General features: G+C 43.2%; 1 protein-coding gene across 1 annotated transcript in view; it reads right to left on the reverse strand.

The window, feature by feature from the left end:
• T265_05535 (hypothetical protein) overlaps nt 1–13,693 on the reverse strand; it is a gene marked incomplete at both ends in the record, with an annotated part of 143,346 nt that overhangs the window by 67,023 nt on the left and 62,630 nt on the right. The window contains 3 exons of the mRNA XM_009170569.1: nt 2,596–2,889; nt 8,823–9,041; nt 13,269–13,316. Of these exons, the coding sequence (XP_009168833.1) occupies nt 2,596–2,889; nt 8,823–9,041; nt 13,269–13,316 (561 nt within the window). The remainder of the gene's footprint in view (nt 1–2,595; nt 2,890–8,822; nt 9,042–13,268; nt 13,317–13,693) is intronic.

Consider the following 13,693-nt stretch of genomic DNA (forward strand, 5'->3'; position numbering starts at 1 on the left):
GCTAAATAATGGCTCAACAAAAAGAACTAAAAAATCTGCTTGACTTACATTCATTCCGAATTTACACAGCTGTTTTGTATCTCACGCTAAAAAATGTCGGTTTTTGCGCACACATTAAGTTTGGAAGTTGGTAGGACGGTCCCCACTAAACGGTTCAGATGAATAAATCGTCAAAAATTAATTCGAATTGAGATCTTTTACTCTACTTTAGGAAACCGGTAAATGGCTGTCGGAATTTTGACAAATCTGGTCAGACTACTTGCGAGGAAATTTGTGAAAGACAACGTCTGCCAGAGGTGAAAGCCGCGGAAGTTGCATAAACGCACCGTTTTTTCTAACCTGTATCTACTATAATTTGCCGATCAATCAAGTGAAAGAAAGCCACAGTACCAGACGGGGTAAGGATCTTGCGTTTTTCTCAACTGTTCCCAGACAGATATATACATCACGAAGCACACAGACAGGGACTATTTTCTATCACGCGAGCACACATTTTAGGGCATCGAAATGGCCTCACACATTCGATTGCCGGCTGTAGCTTTTTGAATTATTTTGATGTGAAACGGCGCATTCTCGGAGTGAGGAAGACAAAGTGTGAAATTTCAGAGACAACCTGGCTTCGAAATGAGTTGGTAATTTTCTAGTGGACTTCTTCCAAAGCCTCCAAGACGGTGATATCTCGGTGGAAAACTATCCGATTTGATAGAAGGAGAATCTCTCATGACAACATACAAGAGGAATGAGTCATTTTTACCTATTCGCTAATTCATTATTTGACTTCAAGTAGAGGTTATGGACAATTCGATTAAGAGTTGGTTGATTTACTTAATGCTATTTTTCACCCCTGAACCAACAGCAGATGCGTTTTCAGTTAGCCTGATATTGGAAAAAAATCCATTGTGGTGCGTGCCAATCCGATCTTAAGAGCCGAAAAACTAGGCGCAAGCAATTCCCAAATGTTACCGGTCACGTGATTGTAACTTGTTCAACCGCACATCCCGACAAAACTAGTTTGGATTACCACTCTGTTTTTATACATTTGACACAAAGGTACACATGGTATAACAGACAACGCCAGACAAGTCCCCCCATTTAGATTTGAATAAACCAATTGCTAGTTTATTTTTTTGTGTGGAAGGATCTGAGTTGGAAACATGGATACGAGCATGTGGTCACCTACCAGACCAATGTTACCAATTGGAAAAAGTGGAAAACAAGGCCATACAGTATTGTAGAATGTCACGAAAAAAGTTTCAAATATTTGCGTTACTTGAGAAGAACAGGATTCTGTCCGAATTAACGGTTTTTATTGATAACAATATCATATTTTCCATGCTTCCTAGCTGCACGTATCTCGGAAATTAGTCATCACTTTTCAGGCGTAGCACACTTTCAGCGTCTAGCTGCAATACTACCCGAAAGAAGCGCAAGGTTTGAGATACGGATAGCTATCCAAGCCTGGACAAGGTTCGAATCACGGACCTTCCGATCAGTGAGTTTGTGCCCTAACCACCAAGGCTTCTCGAGCTCCCTCATAAGTGTCACTGTCCCACAGGCCTTCCGATCTATACGTCGGTGACACTGCGTTTGATGAGTGTACCGGACAGCATGTCAATACTGTGGACGGAGAAAGAAACTTCCAGGTCGACATGGGACAAGCAAATCCGACTCAGACAGATCTGTTGGATAGATGCTAGGAGGCTTTGAGTCTGTGTTTGAAACCATCATCACCAGGAACATCTGCGACTGGCAACAGATTGAAGGAAACGTTTTGGACATTCGCATTCTGGCTGATTTGAATCTGCATAAGTTTGCTCCAAACCAGAGAGTGCTAGGTTGTGTGAACCATGCTAAATTCGCAACTTGAGGTCACCCACAGTTGGGATTTAGGGAGAACTGTAAGCATTTCATCTTTAAGTAGCTCTTTTCGGAAGTCTTAAAGAGAAAAAGGTTTTTTCCTCTCCCAAAGAGCAGTGCTTTCTGAAGGTGGTTTTCTCAGCACGCATCGAGAAGTCTACAAGAAAGCCTTGTTTCTGTACCTTGAAATGGCACACAGTGCACGGAACAAATCGGGCAAAATGGATAAAACGAACTGGTCGAAGCAGGTGTTGATCCGAAAAAAGCGTGAATGAAGTCATTATTGAAACGGATGGGGTTTTGACCTTTACATATATGACTTCATTTCAGTTGAAAGAATTCAACATACCATTGAAACAGCAAGCGTTTTCGCTCCACACCCGGAACCAATCAAACTGTTCTGTGCATCCAACGTTTGACATGTACCATATTTTTTCCGACCTCGATGCTATATCCTAAACTTACGTTAATTCTGAACTTACGCACACCTGTTGATGAACTTTCCACTAGTTGGTCGCAACATTTCTTACTGAGCGGACATCATGCCCGCCGATCGACATTCCGATATAGTCCCGAAAGCAACGTAGACAGCCGCATCCATGTGATATAAAATCATAATAGCTAGACACACATCTAACTTCTTCGGAGTTGTATTACTATGGTCTATAGAAAAGTATGGAGTAGTTTGCTAGGCCACCGAGCTATTTGGATAAAAAATACCCGAAGGTGAAAACTTACCACAGGGCCCTATGGATCGCACTTTTACACCATACAGTTGTCGTTGGCAAACACTTGCACGCAGATGACATTCGCTCCGGTATGTCTGACCGTCAGTGCCACATACCTGGTCACCAAGACCCTTTTCCGGACAGGTTGGACAGACACAATGGGCCACCATTGGCTGGAATTTCGAAGGCTGCGAACCGGAGTACTGTGGTGAATGGATCTGATATACCGGCGGAGCCTTGATTCTTGTACAGACTTCGTAGCCTTGACAATGAAGCCCTATCGCTTGGCATTGTGGTTCCTGGCCTGTCAAAATGACATGCAAAACAGTAATTAGGAAGAATGGTTCATAGTTAGGGTGTCATGTGTGAGATGAGGATTCGAGAATGACACAATCTACTGACAGAATTCGTTTATCAGGGCCTTGGGGTCGTCCGAACCCCTCCAGAAGCCAGGATATTTATCAAAGGAGGCTACTGTGGATACCCAAACATCCTGACGAATAGATGAATTGGTATTTCCACCCCAAGTAACGAATAAGAAAAGGGGCATTAGCTCTTTTTCATTTATTTTTTCCATTTCTTAATCTAATCCAACAAAAAGACAATGATCAACGAAATCTGTGGTGTTGGAAGAAAGCTACAGTGTTTGGTTGTACCGACAGGGCTTTTTGTATGATCAGACATACGGAGATCCTTGTCAATACCTGACCTAGTTTAACTTTGATGCTTTAGAAGATGATGGTACCGTTGGCTAGTTACCAACAAAATTTCATCAGCCGTCCTCCAACCGACGGCTCTTTGTTGCAAAAAGCTGGAGGCGAACTCAAGGCGATGATACACAATCAACTGGGCTTACCCGTTTCGGTCAGCTCTGCAAGCTTTGGTCAGAAACCTAGGACAAATAGCAGCCAATCTAAGCTGAGCATTGATAGCCAATCAGATGATGGATGGTGGGATACGCCTGAAAACCCGATAATGCCCAGCAATACTGAGCATACAAAAACCTAAGGCTTTGCATTGACGAACTGAGATTTCTAAGAAGAACGCTGACCTCTTCATTTGCTTGAATCTCCGGAAACAGACTTCCATTCGCTTCCCAAATATATGACGAAAGGAATTTAGTTTTAACCAATTATCAGAAAAAATCATTCATCAGACAAGTTGCTGGGTTTCAGCTAGGGTGAAAACACTCTGATGGACCATTCATATTAGGAGGTATCAGATACTTTATAGACACAGATAAATAAGTTGTGAGTACCCACTAAACTGTGCATCTTGACTGATAATGAAACGTTCGCAATCTGACTGCCGAGTTCGGTGAAAGATCAATGACCACCTGATCGAAAATCAACGGTGAATGCCATGTCAGTTTCCAGTCGCGTGCATCAACTTTATTCAATCCACTAAACAGATGACCCTGTGTAATCGCATGTTGCATGAATCCCAGTTTAGGATACACAGTCAAGTCTAATGCTGGTCCATCCAGTGTGACAACGTCAGTGTCTTAACCTGACAGCAAAAACTAAGCGGTATAACGAGCATACACGGAGGTCTGCGGCTCGCTAGGATTTCGGATTGCACCAGTACCTGGTACAGGTGAAAGGAAGAAGGCCTTCGGTCAAGATGCTCTGTGTATCCAACGTGTGACATGTACTATGTATTTTGCCGAACTCGACACTATATCCTATACGCATGTTATTTTTGAATTCACGGAGACCTGTTGATGAAATTTCCACGAATGCCACAATTCCCCAAATTCCGCAATAGATCTCTATTTTCAAGAGACGCAAAGCGAATTTACAAGAAGAAAACATACTACTAGCGTAGCGTGCCATCAGTAGTATAACCGTTACACGGACATGATATTTTTCTGTCGCCAAACCGTTTTCAGCGTAAAATATTTTAGCCAGATGTGTGCGTTAGAGACGCTTGATTTCAGCCATATGCAAAACATTCTGATGTACTTTGAGCACTTTTTACACCTCTGGAGTGCACTGTACTGCTTCTGTACTGGTCGCGCATGACGTCAGCATTGGTGTTCGGTGATTATGTTTGAAAAAATTCGCTTGCCCATGAGAGCTGCGGACTAGGATCTTTAGATCGCATTTCGTTTTTATCAGGTGCCGGCATCCACGGGAAAGATGTGCTGTGGCTCGTCCATACTTTTTTATCGTTTTGGATAATTACCAATGTGGATAAAGGTCTAACAAACTTGATCTCTAAACTGCTGGTCTGCCTGTTACGCGTTTTGAAATAATAGGTAGATATAACACCACATGTGCGAGACTGGATTGTCTAACTCTTTCGTATTGATTCATTCGCTCACAGATCGAGCAAAAACAAATGCCATATCAAGATTCATCAATTCTTTAGCTGGTTTAATTAAAGCAAAGTCTCTAGACGTAACTCACTACTCATAAGTTCGCGGAATATTCTTCGACAACCCACGACCAGTTTCGCGGAACATCAGCTGAATTCAACTGAGTTTCAAAGTGAACTGGCGTGCAAGTGAAAGTATCTGTCGACAAGCAGCTAACTGCTGCCTATGGCATTTTAAGTATCGGTTAGGGTAATATGAGGTCCCATGGAAGAGTGCTCACAAATGTGAATACGGAATTAGAGCAACAAAACAGCAGCCAAGGTAATTCTCATGAGTGATGTAGATCCTACTGAAAAACAATATAAATGAGTATACACTCATTTGCAAACTAATTTGTGTTTTTTCGAAACACCTACCTGGAACCCAGCTGAATCTCTCAGTTACAAGTAGAACAAGGTAGAACATAAGGTTGACGGAAACTCGGGGACCGCGCCTGTCTGGTGAGCCCCAAGAAGGGCGAAACCGGTCGTGGGTTGTCGAAGAGTTTTCAGAAACCTTGTGAGTAGTTTCCTATATGAAAAAATGCTGCGATATATCGAATATCGTGCCAACTGAAACATGAGGCGGCTTGTGTGCAGCACATTCAGTTGTAGAACATCATAAACGAGAGATTCAGTTGAGTCTCTCGTGAAAACCAAGTTGATTTCCAAATGAGTGTACTTCTCGAAAACAGTCCAATAAGGGTTCACGTAGGGCATAAAGTCGGGGGACTGCGCCTACCTGATGAGTTCCAAGAAGAGCGAAACCGGTCGTGGGCTGTCGAGGAGTTTTCAGCAACCTTATAAATAGTGCATTACGGGATATAAATGAATTAACTTTGAATTTCGTTGTGAGTGATTGCAAGTGTTGCTGAACTTTCCTTCACATTAGTCTCGTTCGTGTGGTCCTCATTCTGTTTTGGGTTAGTTCACATCCAGGTGTGTTAACATCGGTGCACCAGGCGCACGTTCAGCGAATCTTGACAATCGAGAATGATCAGTTGAAGATATTATCGTCATCATTATCATCATCACAGATAGCATAATGCTAATAACTAGCTGCCCTAAAACTGAATAAATTCAGGCCCGAGAATTCTGATTAGTTTACAAGCGTGAACATACTTCCTCGTTCATTGGCGATAGTTCGCTCAAGTTCAGTATAGGCTGGGGAGAAGTACTGGTGAAAGGAAGAAAGCCTTCGATGCGGAATTACTCATTAGAAAATGCCAAATGATCAGTTACAGACTATCGGACAGAAAAGCAAAACTCTCACATGCATCTTGTTTACAAAAACTGAACATCCATCTTCACTTGAACGCGTCTTCCTAAACTTCCCAGGATATTCATTTACTGTTGCGCAAATCCGAGCAAATGCTACAAAGCAACTCCACAAATTGCGCAATAGATCTTTCTTTTCAAGAGACGCAACTCGAATTTACAAGAAAACATACTACTAGCGTGCCTCCCCATCAGTAGTATAACCGTTACACAGACATGATATTTTTCTGTCACCAAACCTTTTTCAGCGTAAAATATTTTAGCCAGATGTGTGCGTTAGAGGCGCTCGATTTCAGCCATATGCAAAACATTTTGATGTACTTTGAGCACTTTTTACATCTCTAGAGTGCACTGTATTGCTTCTGTACTGGTCGCGCATGACGTCAGCATTGGTGTTCGGTGATTATGTTTGAGAAAACTCGCTTGCCCATGAGAGCTGCGGACTAGGATCTTTAGATCGCATTTCGTTTTTATCAGGTGCCGGCATCCACGGGAAAGATGTGCTGTGGCTCGTCAATACTTTTTAATCGTTGTGGATAATGACTACTGAGGGCACAAGTTTTCCACTCATCTTTGCGCGTCGCCATCTTTGAAGCTTTTTTGCACATAGGGTGCCTAACCTTCGTAAGTGGCGTTAAAATACTCGCCTACCGAGGACAATTCTGTCCACCGAGTGCCCCTCCTCTGGTGCACACTAACTATACTGTTGGAATTTTTTCACTGAGTGGATTTTTGGTGTACCATGTAGAAAAAACCTAACCAGATGCTGATTAGCCAATCTGATGCAGGCCGATTTCAAAATTGCAGGCTAAATGAAAAGATTTAAAAACAAAACGGCGAAAAACATCTCTGATGGTCGGTCACTTTTGAGGAACGCGGAATTCATCACACGGAAACTCCAAATGGAGATGGTACCCATCAGTTGCTGCCGTGTAATGCATAGATTTATTACTGGCAGAGGATATATGCCAACACTCGTATGGAATCGTACGGCACTCAGGAGGCAAAGATGATTGGCACGCTTAACCGTAAAGACAAATTGGTCGAGGAACAAGGTTTACACATAGTCACGCAATGATACTGATTCGAGGTTCACCACAGAAAACGGAAGCTTCGAGGACTTTCTGTCAGACAGGCCCGTAAGAGTTACTTACAGTTGCACTAAAAATCAGAACAGAGACCAGGGGCCCTGAGAAACAGCCTAAATAAAGGACCATTTGAAACTGCCGGAACAGAAGGCTCTAGTATTTTCAGGCAACCTAGATGCAGCAAGAAGAACAGTGCATGTGCAGTCGCTCCATATTAGGTGGACCCGCTTAAGAACTCGGAAAAACTGGTTTATTCGGTCTCTTACAAAGGGAAATTCACTACCAGAGAAAACCGAGCAACGAACAAAGAGTTGACTGATTAGATATCATTCAAGTCTCACACTTAATAGCCGAATTCTGAACCGGTTCAATTTGGGCGAAATACACTCATTTGCAAACTAATTTGGTTGTTTTGAGAGACTCACCGGAGCCCAACTAAATCTCTCGTTTATGATGTTTCCAGGCAACTGAGTGTGCACCACTAGGTCACCTCATGTTTCAGCCGCTATGATAGTCGAGATATCGCGATACATATATATTTTTGTCATACACTACTCATGAGGTTGCCAAAAAGTGCTCGACAGCCCACAACCGGTTTTGCCCTTCTTGGGGCTCATCAAGTAGGCGCAGTTTCCGAGTTTCCGTCAACCTTATGTTCTACTTACCTTATGTCCACCTACCTTATGTTCAATTTGAGTTAAAGCTCATTCCACTCATCTAACCGTGTAGGCTGTACGATCTTGAATTTTCCCATCCGAACTGACGAAGGTGTTGGCACTGTTCAGTAAGTGATTAGTTTGCCTTTATAAGAAGGGGTGATCCGTAATAGCAATAGTATCAGTATACTTTTATTCATTGTCAAGAGTTTGTAGTTGAACTGTCTGTAAGGGCATGGATACGCTGGGACAGCAGTGAAGCTCCAACCCAGTACCTCCTCAATTTGAAGGGGCACGCCGGTTTATTAAAATCATCAACCTAGAGATGAAACACGGTGTACTTTTGTAAAGATATTCGACACTTTCCCAAGCTATTATTACTGTAAATGATCATTTTGCTCGAGGAGTCTTTGAAATACCATATTCTGCCTGCTGTACTGATCAAGTTGGTCCGATACTTATTGAACCAAATGTTCTACAAACTTGAACTAATTGGGGTTAAATTCCTTTGTCACTGCAAATGTTTAAACGTGCTTTTCAATCTTCACATTCGCTGAGTGTGGGGAGAAAGTTTCCAACACACTGACCATCTGTTACACCGAAAAAGTGATCTCGATATTTCCAGTCAGTGGAGCACAAAACACCACCAGGCCACTCGATGGAAGTCATTTATTACAGTTGACTGAACAACGGTGTCTACGTACCATAGCAACAACACAAATTACGCAATCCGACTTATAGTGTGGGTCCGGAAAGGGGGAGGTTTATGCCGTCCTGTCAAAACACTTCATGCGTGAACTTGCATAGTAGGGCCATACGTACGTACATAGGACACGTCACAGATAGTTTCAACTCACTGCATTGTCCGGAGTAGACAACCCATAGTTGCCGCATCTTCATGCAGGCTGTAAGTTCCAAATGGCAGTGGCTATCATAGGTTAGACCGTCACTCCCACATACTGGGAGCATGACTTTGGGACAGGAATCAGGGCACACGCACTTTGGTTGACCTGTTTCATCGATCTCACAACGTTCACCGGGCCATCGACAAGTGTGGCTTAGACATGGGTTGGAAGCTAGAGCGGGGTAGATCAAGTTGGCAAAATAAAAACAGTACAATAATTTCGGTACCGGAATAGTTGGCTATTCACACTCAAAAACACAAACTAGAGTAAGCACGGTATGAAAAATAAACGAAGGTCACATGGGAAAAAACCCATCCCGGTAGTATTTCTTTCGAGAGTTGATCAAAACCGATTTGCTTTAATGAAGTTTGTATTATGCAGTGTGAGTACTGGTCGGTCAACTGTGATTCGAAAGTATGGTGACCAACCAGCGATTAAGTTTTCGAATCCATACTCGCACTTGTCAGATGGCCAAAAGAGTGAAACAGCTCTTTGATATACCATTATAGATAGTTAACCGTTGTGAGACTGGTTGGTTACTAGCATTAATTACAGGATGAAGGGTTTTTGTACGTGTTCCGTATTGTAGACTTTAATTAACTGAGGAGTTTAAGTGGCCCATACATAATACTTACTAAGGTGTCCACATGGGTAAGGCTATTTATCAGGAAGGTCAGATTCCTGAAAGCAACTTCAGAACACCCGGAACCTACTGCTCCACCAAAAAACTCAGCAGGGAAGCTGGCAAGCATCCAGGCCAGTCAATCATTCAATCAGTTCAGCAAAACCAAAGGTGATCAGCGTTCAGGCTTTCCATAGAGGCACGATCGACGTTGATGGGTGTTCATGAACGCCTATCAAACAGCCTGGATCAATGTCAGAAAGTCCCCTTTAAATAGTGTGGGGCCGTTGTAACGTTTGCTCTCGAACTCGCACGTACTCACGCTCTCGCACCCGCTTTGTTGGAATATAGCTATTGTGTTCCCTTCTGTGATTCTTTTTTCTCCGGCATTAGGCACTGGAGCGGGTCAGCAGCAGATACCACAGATTGACGAATTAGTAGATATAACACTATTGGACATGAAGCATCTATGATGATCCGTTCAATGTGGTTAACCCGGTAGCTTCAATGTTCCGCCTTGAGTCTTGCACTGACATCTCCTATGTTCCGGCTGATTGCTGCTCATCTAAGCAGAAAAGTAACTCCACTCGCCGTTTAAGATGAAACAAAACTTGGAGGGATCCTGATCAATTTGTACATAGATAGGTACCACATACTCTGAGTTTCGGGTTTCAAGTATGAGGCTAAACATCCAAGAGAAATCCCAAGCCGTCCACACCGGGACAAAGTCAGCTTACATGGGATGTAAACTAAACCAATATTTAACCATCGTATGGTAGTTTAGTTCGTCCAGCAGAGCGTTTGGCCTACAAACCCATTCTGACGTCTCAAATGTCACTTTGTGGAAGTACAACTTCAAAAATCACGGATGCGAACCACAGTATTAATGTGCCCTACTTTACTCCCCTAGGATACTGGACGAGGGATTCTCTTTTTCAGGGGAGTGGTTGACAAACAACAGAGCTACACAGCTTCTACAATTTCATTTGGTCCGACGGAGTCTCTGTCAGCTTATGTTCTGACCAATTCGACAATAACTGGCTGTAGATGGGTGAAAACCGACGAAATACCACAGTGAGAAGTTCTGATGAACAAGCGGTCTTGAAGGAGGGTCTCCAAAACCCTGGTATTCAAATATCCTGTGAAGAAAATCTTGTCGATCTGAAATTTGCAGACGACATCGTTCTCATGTTTGAAGAGGAGGAGAAGGCGCAGGTGTTTTTGGATGAACTGACCAAAGTTATCCTGTCCTTTGGTATGCACGTTGCACCCACAAAGTGTAAGTCCACTCTCCTGGACTCGCAGTCACGGCACTTACAATCCAGGGAGAGGTACTGGAAATTGTGGAGCGTTTTACATGTCTTGGAAGCTGTAGTAGTTCTGATGGCAGTGTGACAGGTGAGGTGAATGCATGAATCTGCAAGGCTCAGGTCGCGTTCGCTCCTTTGAGACACCTAGGGCGTCAGAGTGGTTCATCCCTGAATCTGAAGGGACGTGTGTATTAAGCTACAGTACGGGCTATTTTCTTGTATAGCTGTGAGACTTGGCCTATTCGAGCAGCGGAACTGAGACGTCTTCAGGTGTTCAACAATCGTTGTCTCAGAACCATAGCTCGTGTGGGTTGGTGCCGGCGTATCCGTAACGAGGTAGTTAGAAAACGCGTTTTCGATTGTGTAACGGGTACTTTAATTGAAGAGTGCGTCCAGCGTCAGAAGCTGCGTTGGTAGGGACATATGTCGCGTATGTCGGACCATCGTTTGCCGAAGAGAGTGCTGTTTTCCATGCCCAATTCGGAGTGGCGTAAACAGAGAGGTGGCCAACCCTTGACTTGGCAGAGGAGTATGAAGGAGATCACGAAACGCTTGGATGCTGTCGGTGCTACTCGCCTTCCAGGATGGGGACCACGTGATCCTCACTATGACTGGTTGGAGACACTACTGATAAATGTTTATACTACAAGGTGGAAGTTCTTGGATTTTGGACTCCCATGAGTTTTTCTGTTTATCCCCAATAGGGATGGAACGACTGTACCTTGCCTCTTCGTAGCGTAGATTGGCTTCACTGACAGGGCAAAATCTCAGTTAGAAGCTTGCATTTCACCCAACTAGGATTCAGATAGGTGGTTAATTTGTTGTGAACGATTTATTGGCTTTACTCTTCTAACAAGCGACAAGGCCAATGAGCACTTGCGATCTCAGCAGTCGATCGGCAAAATTTATTGTATGTAATCTAATGGAATTATTAGTTCTGGAGTGCCTCCGTATACAATTGAAATCGCAAAGCATGAATGGGAACTGTGAGAGTTTAAGTCTTCCGAATTGACTAATTTTATAGAAATAATTTTCAAAGAAGACAACCTCTGACAGATACCATCAATTATGATGCGGTAGGGCGTCTAAACTTTTCGAAATACAGTTTCGACCGGACATGTCGCACAGCGGTGGTCCGATCCTGACGATTTGTTTAACCAACCAGGCCTGTACAAATTGCGTGAAAGGTGAACCTGCACCTTTGTGGGTGAGAAAACCGAACTTTTATCGACAATGTATTTAGGATGTTTCGTAGAGGAATTTCCCGCCGTCACTTTGATTGATTGTTGGATTATGCTAGAGGTCAGACAAAGACTAGTGCAAAAATGTATTCAGTTGACCAAAAGTGCGGTTTGGTAGGAACTGGAATGATTTTTTTCCGGAAAAATATGATGAATTGATCGTCTTAGGTGGCTGATGACCAGATCATGCAGCTTTAAGGAGGACAACTCTGGTAATATGCAACGTCACCAAAATTGTATTGGTAGTCAAAACTCCTCTGGACTAGTCATACTCGATAAAAAAAATGCAACGCAACCAAATGCAACCGATAAGTTGCACCCGACCTACCAAACACTTACTGGGAGGTCGTCTTTTCATGATGGCCTTGAAATAAGTTAATCAAGACATTTAATTAGGTGGTGACTTCACAAAGAAGAGATCCGTTCGTTGGAATACCTCCAGTAATTAAAAACAAACCCATTTGTCCTCTTCTTTCAAAAATGAACAAGTTTCAAAGTTGCGTTAAGTTTTGCGATTCACGGGCATATCTCTCTGTTTTTGGTTGAAACAGATACACCTTATTTGAGGTGAAATGCTCTTTACTACTGAGAACGGGAAGACATTACCGGAGAGGTTCTAACTATGGGGTAGAGCCGGTTCGTCCTAATTAACTTTAGAAAATCGCAACGGTGAGCACAGTTTCAAAAACAGAAGACAGTGAAGACAGAGGTAGTAATAAAGTCTTATTTTTACAGAAAAATTGTCAAGTAAATTGCCTGAGAATGCCTGAGACCTCGCCAACTTAATCGAAATCTCAAATGGAAGCCCGCAAGCATCCAGACAGGCCAATCAATCAACCAATCAATCAATCAATCAGTTCAGCAATGGCCGACGAGTGGTCAAGCACGCCACAATGATGAGTCCGACGATGATGAGCGTTCAGGCATTTCACATAAGCACGATCGATGATGATGAGTTTTCATCAGTGCCTACTAGGCAGTCTGGATCAGTGTCTAAAGTGCCTCTTAAATAGCGTCAAGCTCATTCTGACTTTTCCACTCGCTTTTACGCAGTAAAGCCGTTGTGTTCTTTATTGATGAGTATTTTTCACACATCAGGACTATAAAGCGGAGAAAGTAGTTAGTTACAACAAAATGTTGGAGGTCAATTGTAAGGTCAATTTGTTATGGTGAGAAGGGACGTTTTCTAATGCGTCGAGCTATCTAACTGCTCCTGTATACTTACCACATTTTCCACGGTATTTTATTTCAATATCCATCATCATGCTGCAAGCTTCACGACGAAGATGACATACCGAGGAGTATTCCTGACCATCGGATCCACAAATGGGACCCTTATCTGTGGAGTCACCCACATCGTAACACGTATTGTAGCACACACAAGTTGGGCGCTTAAAATCCTTTGACGGAACGCACCAGGCTTGAAATGCGCATCGATAGTTGGTACATGGGTCTCTGATCCCTGGTGGGAAACGGTAACTAAAGCAGTCGGAATCTTTAGAATGGTCGATTGAGGACCGATCATCTTGCGTGTTTGATCTGGGCACTCGCGTCTGGTTATTGATGCACACGCCAACCACACCTGAGTAAATAATGATGGGACCCAGCAGAAGGGCGATCATGTCGTCTGCCTTCGTTACGGGAGATTAC

Source organism: Opisthorchis viverrini, assembly GCF_000715545.1.
Source record: "Opisthorchis viverrini unplaced genomic scaffold opera_v5_102, whole genome shotgun sequence".
In the NCBI taxonomy this organism is placed as follows: Eukaryota; Metazoa; Platyhelminthes; class Trematoda; order Opisthorchiida; family Opisthorchiidae; genus Opisthorchis; species Opisthorchis viverrini.